The sequence below is a fragment of the Neoarius graeffei genome, chromosome 11 (genome assembly GCF_027579695.1).
Source record: "Neoarius graeffei isolate fNeoGra1 chromosome 11, fNeoGra1.pri, whole genome shotgun sequence".
Taxonomy (NCBI): Eukaryota; Metazoa; Chordata; class Actinopteri; order Siluriformes; family Ariidae; genus Neoarius; species Neoarius graeffei.
This window is the reverse complement of record NC_083579.1, coordinates 14,156,167-14,181,786: the sequence shown is the minus strand read 5'-3', so window position 1 is coordinate 14,181,786 and position 25,620 is coordinate 14,156,167. Positions and strand designations below refer to the sequence as shown.

The window sequence follows — 25,620 nt, the reverse complement described above, 5'->3', positions numbered from 1 at the left end:
GACATCATCAGGCAAGATGCCCCATGGACAATGGTGTTTGCAGATGATCTTGTGATCTGGAGTGAGAACCAGGAGCAAGTAAAAAAATGCTTGGAGACATAGAGGAATGCACCAAAGAGAAGGGGAATGAAAGTCTGTAGGAGCAAGATGGAGTACATGTGCATGATTGAGGGTGAGGAAAGTGGAATGGTACAGCTACAAGGAATAGAGGTGGTCAAAGCAGAGGAGTTCTGATATCGGAGGTCAACTGTACAAAGTAATGGTGTGTGTGAAAGAGAAGTGAAGAAGAGAGTGCAAGCAGGTTGGAATAGATGGAGGAGAGTGTCAGGAGTAATTTGTGACAGAAGGATGCCAACAAGAGTGAAGGGGAAAGTGTACATGATGGTAGTGAGATCAGCTATGTTGTATGGTTTGGAGACAGTAGCACTGACAAAAAGACAGAATGCAGGGGGGGGGGGGGTTTAACATACATGTTAAAAAAACCCTCTGTAATTTTCTTCTGGTCCCAAGAAGTATTGTTAATAAGTAATAATTAAAATAAGTTAGTGCGGATTGCGGCGAATTTCTGTTCGGCTATTTTCGTGACCACTCAGGGCGTGACATCATTTAAGACAAACAAACCGCTTGAGTTGAGTTCACTTCCGTTTACTTACATTGCCGTTCGGCTTGAGTGCAGACGTGCGTTCAGGAATTTCCAAAGGAAAAATCATGCCTTATTGTTGTGCAGTGAACTGGAACAACTGGACCGGTTCAGGAAGAAGTTTTTACCTTTTTCTGAGGGAGGAGAAGAGGCAGAGAGAGTGGATTGGCTTTTTCCGGAAGAGGAGAAGAGGTGGAGCGAGAGGATTGGCTTTTTCCGAAAAAGGAGAAGAGGTGGAGCGAGAGGGTTGGCTTGTGTGTGTGTGAAGCCAGAGGGTTGTTTTTTTCCGGAAGAGGAGAAGAGGCGGAGAGAGTGGATTGTGTGCGTGAAACAAAATCAAGCAGTCAAAGAAGAAACGGAGCAGCAACGCTCAAGCAAAAAGAAGATTGGAGGTAAACAATTTTACGTTTGGTTGCAGTTGACAAGTCAAGAATTCTGAGGGATCCTGTACAATCATTGTGGAAATGAGACAAAGGGATATTTCCTCGCTTAGAGTAGGCTATAAATAGTATAATCCCGCGGATGGCAGGCTAATGTGACCTACCACCGCACTGTCAAGTAATCGTTACCTATATCCACTAGGGAGGGAGGTTTAATTATTCGTCAAAAGGGTTCTTATTTAGTATTACGACAAAAGTAGAAATTTATCATAACTACCAGGATAAATCATTTGGGTGCGAGTCTTGTTGAGGTCCGGGGTCACCGCAATCAGAGTCGGCCGAGTCGCTGTCCGATTCCAAGGCCGCACGGTCAAACCAGTGAGCCACATTCACCGATTGCTTCGCAACAGCCATAGGTTCATACATATATGGTTTCACCTCTTGATATTTAATTTGGAGAGTTCCTACTTCAAAATCGCTATTGCTTTCAGACATTTCACACAACCTCTCACGACCAAAGTCTGTACACATGTGCTTGGTTCGCAGGTGAACACAGAACTGCTCCCAGTCTGTTTGGCTTAAATGACGTCACGACGACTGTCCCCTGGCGGTGAAACTACGCATAAGTTAGATGTAAACAAACCTTCAGAAATTGGGCAAAACAGTATATTTTAACCGTTTTTATTCAATTTTAGGGTGCAAATTAGACACTAGGAGGATTGAATTCGGTTTTGGGGTCGTTCTTCTAGACAATAAAGTTGATATTCTGCATTTCACCTCTGACCATTGCCTATGACCTTTAATATAAGAAACCCATCACATTGTCAGACATAACTTGAACAAGTTGACTGGACACAGTTCCAAGTAATAACATGAGCCCTAGTTTAATTTCAAGAATATTGATATGACCTTCAGCTTCAGTTTGGGACCATAAACCTTGTGTTTGGCTAAGGTGAGATACTGTACCCCATCCCATTCCTGAAGCATCTGTTTTAAGCCTAGGTCACAACCGGATGTATGATTTTTTTGGCCGTGCGATTTTTGGCGTTTCCCAAATCGCTGCGTTTTTTTTTTGTTCGTGGAGAAAGACGCACGTTGGCCGTAAGTTTGTCTTGCAACCTGAAAAAAACGTAAGCGCCCATAGAGTTTGTTTGACATGACAAAGAACCTCTGCGGCTCGAAAATCAGCACGTCACACGCGCGCCCTCCGTGCGTTTTTTTTGCACATAGACTGGCAGTAGGCGCACGTACGGCCGGTTGTGACCTAGGCTTTAAGTGTAATTGTTGGATTACCATAATCAGTATTCCTGCATGTTGTTGGACGCAAGCTGACCAACCACTCTAATTCATGAATGCTTTGAGAAAACCGACACCTTTTTCTTCAAAATCCTCTAGGGCAGACTTCAAGGTTAAATCCTTGTCGTAGTCCAAGCTCCTATAATCAGGGATGAGAATTTTCCACCAATCGGCGGATTTCCGACTTTTTCAGACCAAAATGATTGTTTTTGAGATTGATGTAAATCCGTTGAGAAATTTTCGGGGGGTATGGTTAATGACCTGCGGTCACCTTATAACGTCTTGATTCTTGGTGGGCTCCGGGTTAACACACTCGAGTCTTTCAACATGTCATAATTAACATTCACTTTTGTGACAATGTTCGACTTATTTGCGGTAGAATTTCCGGGAAATCCCATCGCGTGCGGTGTATAAACACAAGTGCGCATGCTCTCCACGCGTGGCTTGCAATCGCCCTTCACCGACAGTACACACTGTTTGATGATACGCATTTGTAACATCAGAAAGACACGTATTCAGGCGGAATATTTTAGCATATCGACAATGGCAAAAGTCCTAGATTAGAAAGAAGAGGATCGAGCGAGGGAGATTGATAAAGCTGCAGGAATAAAGAACTGTTTTCGATGGGCTTGGTTAGAAAGAACACTGAATGTCGAGATCGACAAGCAGACTGTCACAACGAAGCTCAGTGTTCACATACGGAAAATAGACGTCCCAGGAAAAGTACTTTGCTCATTGTGTTCTGACATGATAAACCACGCTAGTAGAGGGGCAAGGACTATCGAACTTCACATATACACTAAAAAACACAAAGGTAGGTCGAAAATTATTTTGCCTGTCCAATGATTCATTATATTTATAATGTATATCGCACGAATCAATGCCATTGTGTGTGTGTGTGTGTGTGTGTACACACACACGTATATAAAATGTCATATACAAGTGTGTATCTTTTTTAAATGGGGTTAGCTTATCTAACGTAGCATGTTGGGGAGAATCATAGTATCATATCTATATTTCTGATAAAATTTTAGTTATGATCCCATGTATAACTCTCCTACTTATTGCTCATTTCATAGGGGGACGGGGGGATTGCTGGCATGTGTCACGCGGGAGCGTCTGCCCAAATTTTTTAGGCCGAGATGAACTAATAGGTTTTGATTTAAAAAAAATTTCCAATATGTAATGCCAATTGTACATGCCTGTTCTTTAATTCAAAATCACCATCTTGAGCTTCAAATTGACCATATGGTATATGTATTACATTACACAACATCCTGTCCAGATAAAACCGAGTTAGTACACACAACAGTTGAAAGGGAAGTGATAAGTGATGTCGAATGCTGCCTGCTTAATATGCAATACCTCCTGCTACCATGATAACATCAGAAGAAAGCTTAAGAGAATTATATGACCGACCTTTTTTCTGGTTTGCACTTCATTTTAAAGGATTAGAGTATTCAAAGACATGAATAGTAAAAATGCAGAAATATAATACTGTAGAGCTCATTTATATTAACAGGTGCATTGATTTTTTTGAAATCATCAAACGTGAATTGATTAAAAACAAGTCTATTGTAGCATATTAATCATTTTCACCTGGTAGTCCACCAAGAAGGGGAATTTATTTCCAAATAAATTGCAACTTTTTGCTGATAAAATTAATGGTTTTGGGGTAAAAAAAAAAAATCATTAGCTCCCGCCCCCTGGGCCCCCGGCTTTTTTCAGACTTTTTTAATATTTTTCATTCTCATCTCGTCTCGTCTTCTTCCGCTTATCCGGGACCGGGTCGCGGAGGCAGCAGTCTAAGCATGGAAGCCCAAACTTCCCTTTCCCCAGACACCTCGGCCAGCTCCTCGGGAAGAACACCGAGGTGTTCCCAGGCCAGCCGAGAGACATAGTCCCTCCAGCGTGTCCTGGGTCTTCCCCGGGGCCTCTTCCTGGGGGGACATGCCTGGAACACCTCCCCAGGGAGGCGTCCAGGAGGCATCCGAAAAAGATGCCCGAGCCACCTCAGCTGATTCCTCTCGATGTGGAGGAGCAGCGGCTCTACTCCGAGCTCCTCCCGAGTGACTGTGCTTCTCACCCTATCTCTAAGGGAGCGCCCAGCCACCCTGCGAAGGAAGCTCATTTCGGCCGCTTGTATCCGCGATCTTGTTCTTTCAGTCATTACCCAAAGCTCATGACCATAGGTGAGAGTCAGAACGTAGATCGACCGGTAAATTGAGAGCTTCGCCTTTTGGCTCAGCTCCTTCTTCACCACGACGGACCGGTAAAGCGACCGCATCACTGCGGAGGCTGCACCGATCCGCCTGTCGATCTCACGCTCCATCCTTCCCTCACTCATGAACAAGATCCCGAGATACTTAAACTCCTCCACTTGAGGCAGGACTTCTCCACCAACCTGGAGAGGGCAAGCCACCCTTTTCCGGTTGAGAACCATGGCCTCGGACTTGGAGGTGCTGATTCTCATCCCAGCCGCTTCACACTCGACTGCAAACCGCCCCAGTGCATGCTGAAGGTCCTGGTTTGAAGAAGCCAACAGGACATCATCCGCAAAAAGCAGAGATGAAATCCTGTGGTTCCCAAACAGGATTCCTTCCGGCCCCTGGCTGCGCCTAGAAATTCTGTCCATAAAAATTATGAACAGAACCAGTGACAAAGGGCAGCCCTGCCAGAGTCCAACATGCACTGGGAACAGGTCTGACTTACTGCCGGCAATGCGAGCCAGACTCCTGCTCTGTTCGTACAGGGACTGGACAGCCCTTAGCAAAGAGCCCCGAACCCCATACTCTCGAAGCATCCCCCACAGAATACCACAGGGGACACGGTCGAATGCCTTCTCCAGATCCACAAAGCACATGTGGACTGGTTGGGCAAACTCCCATGAACCCTCGAGCACCCTATGAAGGGTATAGAGCTGGTCCAGTGTTCCGCGACCAGGACGAAAACCGCATTGTTCCTCCTGGATCCGAGGTTCGACTATTGGTCGAATTCTCCTCTCCAGTACCCTGGAGTAAACCTTCCCTGGGAGGATGAGAAGTGTGATTTCCCCTATAATTGGAGCACACTCTCCGGTCCCCGTTCTTAAAAAGAGGGACCACCACCCCAGTCTGCCACTCCAGAGGCACTGTCCCCGACCGCCACGCGATGTTGCAGAGGCATGTCAACCAAGACAGCCCCACAACATCCAGAGACTTGAGATACTCAGGGCGGATCTCATCCACCCCCGGTGCCTTGCCACCAAGGAGCTTGCAAACCACCTCAGTGACTTCGGCTTGGGTAATGGATGAGTCCACCTCTGAGTCATCAGCCTCAGTCTCCTCAGTGGAAGACATGACGGTGGGATTGAGGAGATCCTCAAAGTATTCCTTCCACCGCCCGACAATGTCCCCAGTCGAGGTCAACAGCTCCCCACCCGCACTGTAAACAGTGTTGGCAGAGTACTGCTTCCCCCTCCTGAGGCGCCAGACGGTTTGCCAGAATTTCTTCGAGGCCGACCAATAGTCCTTCTCCATGGCCTCCCCGAACTCCTCCCAGTTCCGAGTTTTTGCCTCCGCAACTGCCCGAGCTGCAGCACGCCTGGCCTGCTGATACCTGTCAGCTGCCTCAGGAGTCCCGGAGGTCAACATGGCCCGATAGGACTCCTTCTTCAGCTTGACGGCATCCCTTACTTCCGGTGTCCACCACCGGGTTCGGGGATTGCCGCCACGACAGGCACCGGAGACCTTGCGGCCACAGCTCCGAACAGCTGCGTCCACAATGGAGGTAGAGAACATGGTCCACTCAGACTCAATGTCCCCCGCCTCCCTCGGAAGCTGGGAAAAGCTCTCCCGGAAGTGGGAGTTAAAGACCTCCCCAACAGAGTGCTCGGCCAGACGTTCCCAGCAGACCCTCACCATACATTTGGGCCTGCCAGGTCTGTCCAGCTTCCTCCTCCACCAGCGGATCCAACTTACCACCAGGTGGTGATCAGTTGACAGCTCAGCCCCTCTCTTCACCCGAGTGTCCAAGACATGGGGCCGGAGATCAGATGAAACGACTACAAAGTCGATCATCGACCTCCGACCTAAGGTGTCCTGGTGCCACGTGCACTTATGGACACCCCTATGCTCGAACATGGTGTTTGTTATGGACAAACCGTGACTAGCACACAAGTCCAATAACAAAACACCACTCGGGTTCAGATCGGGGAGGCCGTTCCTCCCAACCACGCCCCTCCCAGGTGTCACTGTCGTCGCCCACGTGAGCATTGAAGTCCCCCAGTAGCACAATGGAGTCCCCAGTCTGAGCACCCCTCAGTACCTCTCCCAGGGACTCCAAGAAGGCCAGATACTCTATACTGCTATTTGGCCCGTAGGCACAAACAACAGCAAGAGCCCTCTCCCCAGTCCGAAGGCACAGAGAGGCGACCCTCTCGTTCACTGGGGTAAACTCCAACACATGGCGGCTGAGCTGGGGAGCTATAAGCAAGCCCACACCAGCCCGCCGCCGCTCACCACGGGCGACTCCAGAGAAGTGGAGAGTCCAGCCCCTCTCGAGGAGCTGGGTTCCAGAGCCCAAGCTGTGCGTGGAGGTGAGCCCGACTATCTCTAGCCGGTACCTCTCAACCTCCCTCACAAGCTCAGGCTCTTTCCCCCCCAGCGAAGTGACATTCCATGTCCCAACAGCCAGCCGCTGTGTCCGGGGATCAGGTCATCGAGGCCCCTGCCTTCGACTGCCACCCAATCCACACTGCACCAATCCCCTACTGCTACCTCTGTGGGTGGTGAACCCACAGGAGGTCGGGCCCACATCACCTCTTCGGGCTGAGCCCGGCCGGGCCCCATGGGCAAAGGCCTGGCCACCAAGCGCTCGCACACAAGCCCCAACCCCGGGCCTGGCTCCAGGGTGGGGCCCCGGCTGCGTCATACCGGGCAACGTCACGGTCCTTGATTTTTTTCTCCATAGGGGTTTTGGTGAACTGCTCTTGGTCTGGCCTGTCACCTAGGACCTGTCTGCCTTGGGAAACCCTGACAGGGGCATAATGCCCCCAACAACATAGCTCCTAGGATCATTTAAGCACACAAACCCCTCCACCACAATAAGGTGGCAGTTCTAAGAGGGGTCATTCTCATCCCTGTATAATAAAGGGGCCCACATTCCACCCCAGGAAAAATGGAAACCAGAGTTCCTATGAGTGCTGCAACTTCACACATTGTAAATTCCTTGGCCTTGGCCTGTAAGTATTTTTTGTACATGTGAATAAGTTTGTTTTCTTTGAGGTTAAGCAAACTGTCATTGAGGTGAAGTTCAACCGAAACTTGAAAAACTGTCAGGTGAAATACGGACTTGGTTGAGTGAATAACAAATCCCAGTTGAGTAAATAATTGAACTGCATGCAAGGTTGCCTCATGACACGCATCCTCAGTGTTCTCTGTATAAAAGGAATCATCAATTTAACCCAAACAATTGTGTCCATACTCTGTTCACAAAGTGGAAAAAAAACAGGCTTCAACACCTTGGTAAAGATGCGAGGGTCAACCCCATGGACAGAGCTCTAAACTGAAATAGTAAACCCCTCCATGCAAACTTTTGGTATTTTCTGAAATCAGGTGATGTAGGTGTGGAATAATAAGCATCATGTAGCTCTATTGAAGACATAAAACATCCATCCACCCATTATCTGTAGCTGCTTATTCTGTTCTACAGGGTCACAGGCAAGCTGGAGCCTATCCCAGCTGACTATGGGTGATAGGCAGGGTACACCCTGGGCAAGTTGCCAGGTTATCACAGGGCTGACACAGAGACAAACAACCCTTCACACTCGCATTCACACCTACCTTCAATTTAGAGCCACCAGTTAACCTAACCTGCATGTCTTTGGACTGTGGGGGAAACCGGAGCACCCAGAGGAAACCCACACAGACACTGGAAGAACATGCAAACTCCACACAGAAAGGCCCTCACCAGCTGCTGGGCTCGAACCCAGTACCTTCTTGCTGTGAGGTGACAGTGCTAACCACTACACCACTGTGCTGCCACATAAAACACCTAGGTGTCATTAATTTTATGGTAGATTCAAGTGTATCCATCTTAAACTTGTCATATGTTACTGCTTGGTTTCGGGACCTTATGTTGAAAAACACCCGGTAAACCCCAGGTTCTTTCTTGGGTATTAAGAAGATAGGAGAAATACTCTCTCCTGTTTCTGGTTGACATTTTTCCATGGCCTGTTTTTGCAAAACGGTGTCAATCTCCCCATCAGTAACTTGTTCTACCAATGAAAATTTGTAGTCTGGATGTAAAGACCTTGGAATGCAGGCAGGAGTAGGAGCATGGTCAAATTCAAGTTCACAATTGGTGATGCACTGTAAAACTAGATTGCATTTCCTCTGCAGAAACTGCTGGAGTGTGCTTGCTCAAATGAAGCCACATTCTCTGCTTCTCCCTCTCTCTCTCTCTCTCTCTCTCTCTCTCTCTCTCTCTCTCTCTCTCTCTCTCTCTCTCTCTCACCCAGTCACTATCCCTACCAAGACACATTGTCACACAGTGTCATGTTTTAAAAGAAGGAATGGCTTTGGTCAACAGCTCTCACTCCTTCTCTGGCTCAAAGTCTCTTTCACATCATTTTGAAGGGAGATTTCACTGCGCTTCGCGCAGTGAAATCTCCTCTCCACCCTTTTATATGTTTTTCAATTTAATTCAGAGGTTTTACAGGGTTTAAAACATGGATTTTGGCTGTAAAATCGCAGTTTTAATTTTTTTTTTTCTGCTGCTCCCACTCTAACATCTAGAGTGGAGGAGCTCCTTATGACATCACTCCAAAGTTCTACCCATTCATTTCAGTGGCATGGAATTTTGCCAAAAAACGGGAATACCGAACGAACGACAAGGTGTAGTACAACCATTTTAACAAGCACACCATTCCAGATCGGGCCCTACGTTTCAGCGTTGGAACAGTGTCTCTGTCTCGAAAGCCCTAGGAGCAGTAGTGGATCCAAAAAACGGGTGAAACGGAATAATAACTGGATTGCATTTCCTCTGCAGAAACTGCTGGAGTGTGCTTGCTCAAATGAAGCCACATTCTATAAAATACATACATCAGAGAGATGACAAGGCTTGGTATGATCGGTGAACCGGAACGATACTTCACATTGAGTGCTTGTGTGACTGGTGTTTTATATACGGGGCAGGTGATGAGGAAATGGATGTCAGCTGTGTATTAGAAGGTGGGAGACAGAGGACGCTGTGTGTTCTGGGCATTGTAGTTTGAGCTGTCTATGTTTGTAGTCGGCTCTTCACCAGCAGGTTTACTGACACATGACTTTAACTCCCAGATATGTGAAACTGTGTTGAGCAATTTTAAAGGGTAGATTATGTAGGGGATAATTTTTAGCAGTGGTATTAATAGGAAATATCTCACTTTTGCTCAAGTTGAGTTTGTATCCAGATATCGAGCTAAATGATTGAAGAGTAGTGAGTGTAGCAGGGATAGAGGTGGGCAAGGTGGAAACGTATAAAAGATCATCTGCGTAAAGTGAGGCTTTCAACTCCTATACCATTTCTTACTATGCCTGTAATATGAGGATTGGACTGGAGCGCTACTGAAAGGGGTTTGATGGCAGTTGCAAATAACAAAGGACTTAAAGGGCATCCCTGTCTTGTTGAGCGGTAAAGGCGAAAGTAGTCAGAATTAATGGTTTTGTCTTAATTGAAGCAGGTGAAGAGTAGAGTAACCGAATCCAAGAGATGAAAATTTTTACCAAAGCCAAATTTTCTCTGAAGTGAAGAAAAGATAATTCCATTCCACTCTATCAAACACCTTCTCGGCATCTAAAGATATAACAGCCTCTTGAGTGTCAGAAGAAGGAATATTATAAATTACATCTGAGATTAGAGAAAGAATGCCTGTTTTGAATAAATCCTGTTTGAGCTTGAGAGATTATAGAGGGGAGGACCGATTCAAGGTGTAGTGCCAGTAATTTGGATAACAATTTAAAGTCAACATTCAGCAAACTTATTGGGTGATTAGAGGAACAAGCTAAAGGGGCTTTGTCTTTTTTCAAGATCAGAGGCTTGATTAAGATCCTCCAGCAGGCCCACCAGGTGAACATTATTCCATCTTGACCACCCTTCCAGGTCCTCGCATCTTTTGGAGAGCATTGACCAGGGTGGTAAGCGTGCTGACATTAGCTTGGCGGTCGGCTAGCCTGCTATTGTGGTCATTAGCCGAGCGCTTGAGGTCCACAATAGTCTCAGATTGTGAGGCAAGTTTAGCTTCAGTGGACTCCAGAGCCGCTGTAATCTCTCTTTTGACAGCACCCGAGATCTCATCTCATTATCTCTAGCCGCTTTATCCTGTTCTACAGGGTCGCAGGCAAGCTGGAGCCTATCCCAGCTGACTACGGGGGAAAGGCGGGGTACACCCTGGACAAGTCACCAGGTCATCGCAGGGCTGACACATAGACACAGACAACCATTCACACTCACATTCACACCTACGGTCAATTTAGAGTCACCAGTTAACCTAACCTGCATGTCTTTGGACTGTGGGGGAAACCGGAGCACCCGGAGGAAACCCACACGGACACGGGGAGAACATGCAAACAGCACCCGAGATAACGGAATCAAATTTACTGATATTAGAGTGCATTTCATCCATCATCTACCTCATATTCACCAACAAAGCTTCATTTTGAAAAAGAAGTCACTTGAAGCAAACAGTTGCAAAAGTAATGCTCGAAAAGGAACAAAAATGCAAAATAGTGCAAAAAAAAAAAAAAGAGTAAAAATTAAGTCACGTTTCAGCGGAACAACTGCAAAACACGTCCTACATCAAGCCTGCTCAGCCGCGCCCCCCCTCAAAGATTGCATATTTTTAAGTAAAAAAACGTGACTACTAGATGAAGGTATTTCCAATTAATATCAGTTTCTTCTTGCCAGTGATATGTGGAGTTGTGGTGTACATCACAAGTTTGACCAAAATTCAATTCTACATAAATTCTTTTAGCCAGTGTGGTGGAAATTCACCTGTTAATAATAGAAATACTAGTAACACCTGAATGATGTTCAAGCAAATATTTTTTAATAATAATTTAATATAATTCTTCATGAAAAATCACATGAAATCACAAGCCCAGGTCATCACTAACAAAGGTCCTCCCATAACTACTACTAAGCATGGCCAGCTTTCCTGCATTACACAAGATATCATTCATTATCATAGTTTCCATCAATGTTCCATAATAGTCTAATTTCCCAAATGCAGCTGAGGAAAAACTGTACCAAGTTTTCCTTGACTCTGCTGCATCCACAACACAGTAGCTTCACACACGCATGCATGCACACCAATAACTTATTCATTCACAGTTACAGCTTGTTTCTTTTTATATGTCGAGGATTTAACAAAGAAGCATGACACTAGAGGATTTGAACAGGTACTGTTTAACTATAATTAATGCTGAAGTTAATATAAATCTTGTTACCACACCAGTGATCCGATGATTTTTCAGTACCACAAAATTTGCCATGATGCAAGTTGGTTTGATGCTGTCTGGAAACTGCTTCTTTATCTCATACTTTGCGCACCTCAAGACAAAGTCCATGTATATACTGAAAATTAGGGGACTTTCGAGGGCACCTTGGCGGCATCCAACAAACGTTTCGAAATGCTCCACAGCACCCTTGATGCAAGCCTTTGTACCAATGTAGAGGGCCCTTAGGACAGACACCAATTTAGGACAGGACAGTCAAATTTCTAGCACACGGAATAGTGCCTCGCACGGGACCCAGTCGTATGCTGCTTTAAGGTCGACAAAGCAGAGGAACAGTGATTGCTTTTCCTTCTCTAGAATATGTCGAGTGATATATATGGCATCACAGGTGGATCTATTTTTCCTGAATCCAAATTGTGTGTCCAGCAAAATAATCTTCTAGATCATCCTTATCCTCTCCATGACAATAGCTGACACGATTTTTGACATCGTTGCAATTATTGACAGACCACGGTAGTTTTCGGCCAGACGTTTGGAACCCTTCTTATGAAGGCAAGTTATTGTGGAGATTAGCCACGCGCTTGGAATCTTCAGGCATGTCCATATAACGCCCAACAAAAACACTAAATATTGAAGGAGTCATGTAGATTGGGAGTACTTCAGTTGTTCAGCGTAGATACCATCCGTGCCCTGACATTTCCCGTTGTTAAGCTTTTTAAAACAACGTTCTAACTCTGAGGTGTCTGGAGGGCTCTCATCTACAGGATCCAGGTTTTGTGGTGGGAGTATATGTGGAAATTCTTCAGGGAGTACAAGCTCAGGCTGTTGCTGAAATTCTCGCTGACCGAGGTGCTGGGTGAAATGTTCTTGTAATTTCATTGGGTGGATAAACTGCATGTTCTTTCTCGGCAGTGATGTGTGATTCTTAGCAAGGCGGAATTCTTCCTCTGTATCTCGTTGCACACTAGCAAAATTGATCTTACTTGCCTTTTTCTTGAAATACTCCCTCTTGAGCAAAATGCGCATTTTCCTTATCTTCTTAGAAAGTTCTTTCTTTTCTGCCAGTGCACGTGACGCTCGTCGTTTGGCAACCAAACTCAAGAATTCCTTGTTGATCCAGGGCTTAAAGTCACACTCTTTTTGTCTCGGTGGGATAATATCTGCAGAAGCTTCAGTTATAGCATCCACTATCCTTTGGTTGACAACATCAACATTTTCAGGCGTCAGTAGGTCTCCTAGCAGCTCATCAAGCCGCTTGCTGTATTGAGTCTGTATGGTGTCAGATTCTCTCAGGACGCATACATTTAGGACATGACGCTGTGTCTTCACTGATTTGCTCTTCCTGAAGATTTTACGCCGCCTTCTTTTAGTTGGAAACATAGCGTCCAGCACAACTATTCGGTGGTCTGATTCAAATGGGTCACTAACACTCGGGTATGATCTGCAATTCCTTGTGGCTCTCTTTACATACCATTCGCTTATGATGTAGTCTAGGCGACGTTCAAACCCCTTAGGGGACTTGTAAGTAAATCTACGCGTATCATTTCTGGTGTCAAACATGGTGTTCAGGATATACAGTGAGTTATTCTCAGCCACCTCGAGTAGCTGGTTCCCATTGAAACTTGTTGGATTCTTGTCGTTGTTCCTCCCAATACACTGCCACCTATCATGTGGGCTGTCAGTCCCTATCGTTGCATTGAAGTGTCCACACAAAACGATCTTATAAGAATAAGAAGACTTTTTGTTGTCTGCCAGCAATCTAGAAAGGTTATTATAAAAGGCTTCTTTGGTCGAGCTTGCATATTCCTCAGTTGGTGAGTAACAGGAAAAAAGGCATATTTTTGTCCAGCGGACCACAACTCTTGCAATAGATATCCTTGCCTCCATTGAGTGTTCCACATCAACCAGTTTTACATGTGGGGCTAGTACAATAGTAACACCAGCCAGCCTCCTCCCTTTCATTCCATTGTAGAGAACCTTCCAGCCATTGAAGATGGGATCGTCGAACTCAATTTCTCCTTGGCCAGTGATGCAGGTCTCCTGCATGCAGCAGATATCTTGTTTAAGCATCCTCACTTGCATCACACATTCTGCCAGTTTGCTTTCGCACTTTGCGGTACGAACATTGATTGTGCCAATACGTACATGGTGATAAGGTGGAGGTTTGTCTTTGTCACCGCTGATGGCCATAGCTGCCATGGAACTAGGAGAGTGACCTCTGGGAAGGTCGCACACAAAGCAGTAGTAATAATATGACTAATACTTAAAGTTATTCAACTAAATAATTAATAACAATAATAATTATAATTCGAAAAATGGACACAAAATTATGAGTTGGATATTTCCGAGTAATTATCTACCTTTGGTGATCTTGGTTAACTAGAGTGAAAGAGGCTACTTTACAACCTAGTCGCCAGTGACTCCATTGGCTCACTCGACCGCAAGGCCAAGATCCCCAGGGTGCACCCGTCCTATTGACGGAGGTGGAGTCTGGCTAGGGTGTGATAGGTGTTTAGGCTTGTCTGGACTTACTTCACTGCCTTCCAAGACGAGCGGATACACATCCGAGAGTTGCGCTTCAACACCCTATGCACCCCAAAGGGTCGTTGTCTTGCTGCATGACCCACCTTCTCTTGAGATTCAGCTCATGGACAGATGTCTTGACATTTTCCTTTAGAATTCGCTGGTATAATTCAAAATTCATTGTTCCATCAATTATGGCAAGCCATCCTAGCCCAGATTCAGTCAAACAGGCCCAAACCATGATACTACCACCACCATGTTTCTCAGAGGGGATAAAGTTCTTATACTGGAATGCAGGGTTTTCCTTTCTCCAAACATAACGTTTCTTATTTTAAACGGAAAAGTTCTATTTTGGTCTCCTCCATCCACAAAACATTTTTCCAATAGCCTTCCAATAGTCCACATGATCGTTAGCAAACTGCAGATGAGCAGCAATGTTCTTTTTGGAGAGCAGTGGCTTTCTCCTTGCAACCCTGCCATGTACACCATTGTTGTTCAGTGTTTTCCTGATGGTGGACCCATGAACATTAACGTTAGCCAATGTGAGAGGCCTTCAGTTGCTTAGAAGTTACCCTGGGGTCCTTTGTGACCTCACTGACTATTATACACCTTGCTCTTGGAGTGATCTTTGTTGGACAACCACTCCTGGGGAGGGTAACAATGGTCTTGAATTTCCTCCATTTGTACACAGTCTGTCTGACTGTGGATTGGTGGAGTCCAAACTCTTTAGAGATGGTTTTGTAACCTTTTCCAGCCTGATGAGCATCAACAATGCTTTTTCTGAGGTCCTCAGAAATCTCCTTTGTTCGTGCCATGATGCACTTCCACAAACGTGTTTGTGAAGATCAGACTTTGATAGATCCCTGTTCTTTAAATGAAACAGGGTGCCCACTCATACCTGATTGTTATCCCATTGATTGAAAACACCGGACTCTAATTTCACCTTCAAATTAACTGCTAATCCTAGAGTTCATATACTTTTGCCACTCACAGATATGTAATATTGGATCGTTTTCCTCAATAAATAAATGACCAAGTATAATATTTTTGTCTCATTTGTTTAACTGGGTTCTCTTTATCTACTTTTAGAACTTGTGTGAAAATCTGATGATGTTTTAGGTCATATGTATGCAGAAATATAGAAAATTCTAAAGGGTTCACAAACTTTCAAGCACCACTGTACAGGGCACATTTTACAACAAAACATTTGACTAGAATTAGACTAAAATTAAAATTGAGTTCCACTGATTAAATTTTTATGAAAACAAAGCAAAAAAAAAAGACTAAAATGAAACTAGAAACTTCTGTACAAGACTAAATTTAAAATTATTTACTGTAAATTCAAAATTAACACTGCTATACTGAATTAAACCATCATTATTCCCAAACATTTATGGCAAATAATTATTACTTGTACAAATGCAAAATATTTTATATAAAACCCATTTAGTGACAGAACTGACTTTAAAGTTATGCATTTTTGGAGCTGTCTTTTTCGAGACCAAAACAAGGGACAGATATTTATCAGAGAGGTCTGATTCACAGCACAGTTTTGCCATGTCAAAGACATAAAGCCTTTTATGAGAAACCTTTCCTTTGCCTAAATTCTGATAAAGCCTTGCCTGCATTTTCCTATCGTTACTTAATTCATCACAGAGCTTGTTGGCTGATTTGTGAATCTAAAGATACAGGCAAGAACCTTTAATTCAGCCTTCATGATGCTTAAAGGGCACATCTTGGGTATATTTAGGAGCAAGATCAATGTAATTCTCTTATATTAAACTTTGGTCAAATATCTGTCACATTTTGCACTTTGTGCAGTTTTTTTACCTTGCACAATACCAGAAAAATTCAGTTGAAATCAAGCTATTTGAGACAAATTTATTTGCCTCTGAAAAAACTTGGCATTTGGATTTCCCAGCAAACATTGATTTTTATGACGTCACGTGCGGGGTGCCTCCTTCTGAATCCCATGTCAGTATTGGTTTGTTTATGAGAATACGACCTGGTGGTTTTCTGCAAATTTCTTCAGCATTATCACGTAATTATTAAAATGGTTAACAGATGTATCGTAGGAGGGTGTAGCAACATCAATCATGATGGGATGAGTACTCATCGTTTTCCAAAAGACCGGACAATGAGAGAAAAATGGGAGCGCTTAGTGCGAGGCACCCGGAAAAACTGTCAACATGCAACAGACCACAGCATCATATGCGGGGCTCACTTCGTAAAGCCCAATGACTTTGAGAACTATTTGCAGTAGGAAATGGGCTTCAAGAAGCAACTTGATCTGAAAAAAGACACAGTTCCATCTGTTAGAATGCCCAAAGCAACACCGTCCGCATCGCCAAAGGAGCCAGCCGTGTTCGTCTCCCCTGACAGAAGGCGAAGTGCTGCATCCACTGAGGCCCTCGAAGCCAAGGACCAAGCAGAGCAGACAAAAAGACCAAGAAAATCGGCAATTCACAAGTTGACTGTTGCCAGGGTAAGAAATAAGAGAGACTATACTCTAAATTAGGTGTTCCTGTGTTTGTGTGGTACACGGATAATGTTATTTATTGACACACACAAAAGTAAACAACACAAAAGCGCTGGGCGATAATACACTTCACATGTATCAAGGAATATGCATGTCAGGGCTTGAGATCTTGGGACCTGTCAAACACACTAAATGTATATACAACCCCGCTTAGCCGATTCCATGTATGTAGCTTATGAAATCTTTCTCCTACAGTAGCCAGTACTCTTCTAAATGAAGAAATATATAAATACATAATAGTAATTAGAAAAAATGTGATTTCTGTAACAATAGATAGATGAGCATTGATACATGAATCCATGGATTTAGAAGCTGAAGCTTTTAACTATCATTTCAGTGCAAAATCGCTAGCTACTAAACTTGGTCTACACAGACTGTGTACTGAATCCATGCAGGGTCTCTCTGCCTGCTGGCGGATCCGCACGTGACGTCACGAATCTGGATCAATATGGCTCTGGACTCCCTTGGGATTTTTCCAGACGCATTTTGTTTTATTTTTTTCTGCTGTAGACAGATGGCCTTGTGCAAAATTACCCTTCTGGATGAGTGTGTAAAGGGACATACTTTCATATTAAAAAGCACTAAATTGGTCCAGGATATGCCCTTTAATATAATATTGGCATGAGCCATCGTTCCTGTTTCTGTATACCTCATTTAAAGGTATAGATTGATTTTTGTGAAGAAAATGTCAATGTGGTATTTTTCTACAGATATACGAGAACATGCAGTGCGAAGAATGCATAGATGCCAAAAGAGAGATGCATGTGAATTGGATGAGGTGAGGAATACACCAGTTGTTGGGTCTTTTTCGTGATTTGATTTTACAGCTGTTCATTTGTTGGAAGAACTTTATCTTCTTGCTGTCACTGATTATCTCTGCCATGTTTTCTCCAAGTCTGTAACTCTGATCTGATTTTTACATTTTCTGGAATGTTGCCTCACTCTTTTAGGTATGTGAATTGTACCCGTAACAATGAAGAACAGAATCTTGTGGCATTTAAGTATCGAGGGGGAATTCTATATCGTTGCTGTCGACCCATTAACCCAGGACAGGAGCTCTTGGTGTGGTATGAAGAGGAGTGCACCAAAGAACTTAGTCCTGTACCTACAGGAACAACCAGACAGCAAGGTGTTACTATAGTCTAAGAGGTTATAGATGTTATTTTCTGCATCATCTAGTGACACATTTCTGAGCCTAACAATTTTTTGGGATGAAAGCTGTTGCATAATGGAGTCTACAATAACCAGAGCACTCCCCCAGAGAACTAATTTTAGCCAGTTCCACCAACCAGGTAGGTCTTCTCTGTCATATGACAATGACCAACCAGAGAGGGTGAAGTCTGTCGGCTTCCTTTGAGACACGTGAAGTCAGCCCACTGCATCTTTTGCTATTCCGAGTCCTCTGTCCTCTGGCTCTTCTTCATAAGAGTGCTAATTAATCTACACTTCTCACAGCTAATACTGATGGCAGAAGAATAACTAAACATCTTCCACTCAACATACTGAATAAACTCCATGCTGGTTATTCTGAATTACTGTGTATTGTATTTGCGTTTTGAGCAATTTCCTGATAAGGACTATGAAGAACATAGTGTCCTGCTTTTAACCAAAATTGTTGTTTGTAAAAGAAATGTAGCAGCAGGTGAAAGACGGAGGAAAACCTTCTGGTTTATAACCAATAAATGCACTGTGTCCTCTTGAAATCATTTGTAGATGACATCTAGAAACACTTGTGGATAAGATGGACTTTTTTTTTTTTTTTAAAGGGTTAGCTTAACCCTAACACACAGCCAATTTTTCCATAAGTTAGGTGGTGTGGCCACATCCCAGCTGATTTGCATTTGGTGAAGCCCACAAAACTGAAATGGAACACACACCCCGTGCACTTTTGAACAGTCTGGTTAGATTAGGCCTTTGTTAAAATTTTATGAAGATTTGGAAAAGCTTTGATAAAAATATCAGATTTACAAAAGGCTGATTTTGCTTTGTATTCATATGCATATGATGATCATGGGCGCCAAGCACAGCACACAGGGGACCCCCCCCCCAAAAAAAGGCAAGAAAGAGTTTTGTTGCATAAACTGAAGGATCCTGAGTGGCACAGCAGAAAAGCGTCTTCTCCATCAGTCTCCCTATAATCTAGATATTGCCACTTTCGAATCCTGATGATGCCACAGCCAGCTGAGATTGGGAGCTCAAAAGAGAAAAATTGGCTGGACTCTCTGTGAGGGAGGGGTGACATGCTCTCTCTCCCGTGTCAATTACACTAGCGAGTCGTGGTTGTCTGTGAGCTCATGCACATTCATGTGGAAATGAATGGATTGGGCTTTCCTCCGAGTGTATTATGGTGCTCCCTGACATTGCATGAGCAAAAGATGTGGTCAACTGGCATTACTTGCCTCGGAGGAAGCATGTGGTAGCCTTAGCCCCCCCTGGTTGGTTGCTGTTGTGTGATACAGGAGAGCAGTCTGATGAGTGGAAATTGGCCATGGCTAAATTAGGGAGAAAATCAAGGAAAAATCAGGGGAAAAAACACATGCCTTATCACAACCAACACACAATACAGGATAATGTTGTGAGATCTCTCCATATTACAGAAACATGCGGGGGGGTTAAAATATCTTCAGTGCAATACAAGCAACTGGTTGGATAGAAGTTAGTTGAACACACACACATGCAGTGTGTCTGAACCAAGTGAAGTTGTTAATTGGCTAATACAGATGCCAGTCAAGCCCATCAAGCATTATACAATCAATTAGAACACATTTGCTTTATTTTAGGAGCATGTGTGATGATGGTTATATTATCAATCAATTTAACAAGCAATAATATTTTTAGTATTAAATTCAGTAATTCCACAAGTCATGCCATGCAGAAATAATCTTTTGAATTATGTTTATTATAACCCCAATTCCATAAAAGATTGGGATGCTGTGTAAACTGTGAATAAAAAAAGAATGCAATAATTTGCAAATCATGGAAACCTTATTTCATTGAAAATAGTACAAAGACAACATATCAAATGTTGAAAATGAGAAATTTTATTTATTTTTTTAAAAATATATGCTCATTTTGAATTTGATCTCTGGAACACATTTCAGGAAAATTGGAACAGGGGCAATAAACGACTGAAAATGTTGTGTAATACTAAAAAAAACCTAATTTTATTTGGCAACAGGTTGGTCCCAGAGTGGCGGAGTCTCTGAGATGTAAAGATGGGGAGGAGTTCACTGCTCTGTGAAAGACTGCATGGGCAAACAGTGCAAGAAGATAACATTCCTCAATCTAAAATTGCACGGAACTGAGGCAAAGTGGAAAATTGTCCTGAGTTCTGATGAATCAAAAGTAGAAATTATTTTTAGAAATCATGGACATCACGTCCTCCAGGCTCAAGAGGAGAGGGACCATCAATTTTATCAGTGCACAGTTCAAAAGCCAGCATCTGTGATGGTATAAGGGTGCATTAGTCCACATGACATGGGTAGCTTGTACATCTGGGAAGGCATCATTATGTTTGAAATGAAAAATACATGTTTCAGAGCAATATGCTGCCATCCAGACAAAATCGTTTTCAGGGAAGGCCTGAAATGCAAGTTTTATATGCTTGCATTTCTGCATGGCTATTCTTATGTCTTAATTTATGGACATTGGCTTGCTTTCTTTCATCAGTTACATTAACATGAAACAACTGGGTTTCACAAAATCCCACTGTGGCAGTTCAGTATGCGTGGGTAGAGCACAGAGGACGGCAGGACAGAGATCAGGTTCAAAATAGGCTTTATTGCCACACTTTTCAGTGAACAATCTGAACACCCAAACAGACACACACACACAACCGGTGTCTAGTTCAGGGATGAGCCCCTCTGCTCTCGCTCTCCCTACCTAAATAGGGCACGGTCACTGGGAAGACACACGCAAACACAGGTTAATTGCCGTCAGGTGTAGTGATTCTGCCACTTACCTTCCCTGACTCCGCCCTCCTGTCACAGACCGGCGCTTGACCACGCCCCCGCTGCCACATACCCCCACCGCCCGACTCAGGCCGGGTGGCTGTCCGGCCTGCAGCCGACTCCCCCCCTTTGACGGGAGAGGAAGTCCGCCATGACCATCTGCGCCCCCGGCCTGTGGACCACCTTAAAATTGAAGGGTTGGAGTGCCAGATACCAAAGGGTGATCCGTGCGTTGGCATCTTTCATGCGGTGGAGCCACTGGAGGGGCGTGTGGTCCGAACAGAGGGTGAAAGGGCGCCCCAGCAGGTAGTAACAGAGGGCGAGGACCACCCACTTGATCACCAGACACTCTTTTTCTATGGTGCTGTAGCGCCCCTCATGCACCGACAGCTTCCTACTGATGTACAGGACAGGGCGGTCCTCCCCCTCCACCTCCTGGGAAAAAACCGCCCCCAGCCCCCTGTCCAACGCATCGGTCTGCAACACAAAGGGGAGAGAAAAGTCAGGGGAGTGTAAAAGTGGCCCCCCACACAGTGCAGCCTTTACCTCAGAAAAAGCCCGCTGGCATTGCTCCGTCCACTGGACCGGATCTGGTGCCCCCTTATTAGTGAGATCAGTCAGCGGGCTGGTGACGTCCGAATAATTAGGTATAAACCTATGGTAATAGCCAGCCAGCCCCAGGAACTGTCTCACCCCCTTTTTGGTCTTGGGCCTGGGGCAGGCCGCAATTGCTGCCGTCTTATTAATTTGGGGACGCACCTGCCCGTTGCCCAAGTGGAAGCCCAGATACCGTACTTCCACCCGCCCAATTGCACACTTCTTTGGGTTGGCTGTGAGCCCCGCTCGCCTCAGCAACCTAAGGACGGCCCTCAGATGTTCGAGGTGCCTCAGCCAGTCATTACTATAGACGATGATATCATCTAGATAAGCGGCCGCATAAGTGGCGTGGGGGCGGACTCTGTCCATCAGCCGCTGAAACGTAGCGGGTGCCCCAAACAGCCCAAACGGAATTGTGACGAATTGGTGTAAACCAAACGGTGTGGAAAAGGCCGTTTTTTCTCGGGATAGTGGAGTCAAGGGGATCTGCCAATATCCCTTCGTCAAATCCAGTGTCGAATAAAAGCGAGCAGTGCCGAGTTGATCGAGCAACTCATCAATACGAGGCATTGGGTACGCGTCGAATTTAGACACCGCGTTGACTTTTCTATAGTCCACACAGAACCAGACCGACCCGTCGGCCTTGGGTACCAAGACTACCGGGCTGCTCCAGTCACTGTAGGACTCCTCGACGATGCCCATTTCGAGCATGGCCTTGAGTTCTTCCCGAACCACTTTTTTTTTTTTTTTGTGTGTGTTCAGGTAGCCTGTAAGGACGGCTACGCACTACCACCCCTGGGGGCGTCTCAATGTGCACTGCTGTTGGAGGTGGCCCGGTTCCCCGCAGTGCCAGCAAACCGGCCCGGGCTTCCTCTCTGCACCGGTGTTCTGGGGCTCACTCACCTGAGGGGGGGGGGAGAGACAGACACAGAAGGGAGAAATGGGCCGGCACCGCGGGTGCGGCGGGCCGGCTGGGGTGGTGCCGGCCCCCGCCTCCGCGGTGGGGGAATGGGGCGAGGACGGGACACAGGAGGAGGGGGGAGAGCGAGAGGAGAGAAAAGGCTGTCTGCTGTCCTGCCGCCGGAACAGCTGCCAAATGGTCCTCCGCCAGCTCGATGGCCCGATCCAGCGAGGCCGGGCGGTGGCACTGGACCTACTCCACGGTTCCTGTTGGCAGGCGCGTGATGAACTGCTCCAGCACCACCTGGTCGACGATTCCCTCGGCGTCGCAGTTGTCGGCCCTCAGCCACCGCCAGCAGGCGTCCCGGAGTTGCTGGCCAAACGCGAACGGCCAGCCGACTTCCTCCAAGCGCAAAGCACGGAAGCGCTGGCGCTGCTGCTCCAGGGTGCGCCCCACACGCTGGAGGACGGCCCGGCGGAGGTCCGCGTAGGCCGAACCAGCAGTCGGCGGGGAGCTGTAGCGTGGCCAGCTGCACCTCTCCCGTTAGCAGGGGGAGGAGGCATGCCGCCCGCTGCTCCGTCGACCACCCTGAGGCCTCTGCTACTTGCTCGAAGAGCGTGATAAATGCCTCGGGGTCGTCCTGCGGACTCATCTTGGTTAGGGTGAGGGGGGACGGGCCTGCGGTGGGAGCGCTGGTGGACCCCGCCGACGCGAGGAGGTGCCGGAACGCCTCTCGATCTTCTTGCTGGGCCAGCACCAGGGTCTCGAAGCGCTGTTCTTGTTCCTTTCGGAGGGTGACTAGCGCCTGGTGCTGGCTTTGCTGGACCGTGGCGAGGGCGTAGATCAGGTCGGTGAACGGGGAGGATTCCATGGGGCTGATCGGCTGCTGCGCTCCAATTTTCCCCGGTTTCGGCACCACTGTGGCCGTTCAGTATGCGTGGGTGGAGCACAGAGGACGGCAGGACAGAGATCAGGTTCAAAATAGGCTTTATTGCCACACTTTTCAGTGAACAATCTGAACACACAAACAGACACACACACAACCGGCGTCTAGTTCAGGGATGAGCCCCTCTGCTCTCACTCTCCCTACCTAAATAGGGCGCGGTCACTGGGAAGACACACACAAACACAGGTTAATTGCCATCAGGTGTAGTGATTCTGCCACTTACCTTCCCTGACTCCGCCCTCCTGTCACAGAGCGGCGCTTGACCACGCCCCCGCTGCCACACCCACAAAATTTAATTTCATTAAATGTGTGTATAATCAAAACTAATAAGTGTCTTAAATGTGGCAGCCTTATGCATATATAAAATCCAGATGTAAAAATGCAGACTTTCTTGTGTAAATGCTACTTGATAAATCTAGTCATATCCAGCTTGATCAATAAGGCCCACTGTTATCTCTTTTCAGAACCTTGAATGCTTGGGCTGAGTTTCCTTCTCAGTCCTAGAAGAGATGTAAATAAAGCTAGGCTTGCCATTACCTAGACTGGCATGATAGCAAACAGAAACCAATAATTCCCCTTTGGTCGCTCAGACCCACGGGGCTATGGCCAATGCTGTGCATAAATGCTATTCCAGCACCTTATTGAATCTACCAATATTCCTAGTTAGAGGTTGCTATATCTTAGTCCTCAAACTTTTTTTTTTTTGGTCCCTGAATTAATTAATGGAGAATCTTCAATGTTTGAGGTTCAGTAAAAATGCTCCCTTACATCGGTTTACTGTTGTTGGATTTTATAATCTTGTTGCATTTCATGTTCAATTTTTTCGTATTTTTGTCCTTTCACTTCTCCAGAAGTAAAGAATGCTCTGCTGCAAGTCTTTTCCTGCTCCACATGTCCTCATTCCGATGCATCTCAAATTTACCAAAACAAACACATCCAGAGATGCCACTATGAAGCATATGTGAGACTTCAGGAATCAAGAGAGATTAAATACGAACTTCAAATCCCCTCCAAATGCTCCAGTAGTGAGCCAACATCAACTGATACTCTCAGTTCTGACACGTCACATAATGATATACAGAAGAGAATTCACCACTGCTCAGATGGTGGAAAGAGTTTTGGTCATCAGATATCACTCAAGACAAACCGGTGCAATCACACAGGGGGAAATCCACATTATTGCTCCCAGTGTGGAAAGAGTTTTACTCGTCAGAGTCATCTCCAAATACACCAACGCATTCACACAGGAGAGAAGCCGTATCACTGCTTACAGTGTGGAAAGAGTTTTGCTCGTCAGAGTGATCTCCAAAAACACCAGCGCATTCACACAGGAGAGAAGCCGTATCACTGCTCACAGTGTGGAAAGAGTTTTGCTCATCAGAGTACTCTCCAAACACACCAGCGCATTCACACAGGAGAGAAGCCGTATCACTGCTTACAGTGTGGAAAGAGTTTTACTCATCAGAGTGATCTCCAAAGACACCAGCGCATTCACACAGGAGAGAAGCCGTATCACTGCTCACAGTGTGGAAAGAGTTTTACTCATCGGAGTCATCTCCAAAAACACCAGCGCATTCACACGGGAGAAAAGCCATATCACTGCTCACAGTGTGGAAAAAATTTTACTCAGCAGAGTCATCTCCAACAACACCAGCGCATTCACACAGGAGAGAAGCCGTATCACTGCTCACAGTGTGGAAAGAGTTTTACTCATCAGAGTAATCTCCAAACACACCAGCGCATTCACACAGGAGAGAAGCCGTATCACTGCTCACAGTGTGGAAAGAGTTTTACTCGTCAGAGTAATCTCCAAAAACACCAGCGCATTCACACCGGAGAGAAGCCGTATAACTGCTCTCAGTGTCAAGAGTTTTCCTCAGTAAAGTAATCTCCAAAAATATCAGCGTGTTCACACAGGAGAGAAGCTGTATCACTGCTCACAGTGTGGAAAGACATTTATTGAGTCAGTTACATTTACGACCCACAAGTTTAAAGTTGTGAAATTAAATATGGTTATTACAGTTTTTGCTGAAAATGACCTGTACTTTGAACTTTATTGTTCATGTTATTTGTCCGTTTTTCAAATATGTAATCTTATAGTGATGTGTAAAATAAGACTACTTAAGATCAAAAGAAAATATTAATAGTCATTAGTTACCGCCGTACAAGTAATGATTTAACTGCAACATGATTATCATTGTGGTACTACAGTATGAGACTAATTGTTAATGGAATTATTACTGATCAGGAATTTAATGTACTATGTTTAACAGGAATGTGGATCAAATCAAATGAGTATGTAGCATTTAAATGAGGCTATATGCTTCATCCTCAACTATATGCATCAGCCTCATCTAACTGGTCAACTAGAA

At 45.3% G+C, this 25,620-nt stretch overlaps 1 protein-coding gene across 1 annotated transcript in view; it reads left to right on the top strand.

Moving 5' to 3' along the window:
- The window catches only part of LOC132894123 (histone-lysine N-methyltransferase PRDM9-like), a 64,049-nt gene extending 38,750 nt beyond the window's left edge, over positions 1–25,299 (top strand). Inside the window, exons 7-9 of the mRNA XM_060933465.1 lie at positions 17,565–17,632; positions 17,805–17,983; positions 24,100–25,299. Of these exons, the coding sequence (XP_060789448.1) occupies positions 17,565–17,632; positions 17,805–17,983; positions 24,100–25,136 (1,284 nt within the window). The 3' untranslated portion in view covers positions 25,137–25,299. The remainder of the gene's footprint in view (positions 1–17,564; positions 17,633–17,804; positions 17,984–24,099) is intronic.
- The last annotated feature ends 321 nt before the right edge of the window (positions 25,300–25,620 follow it).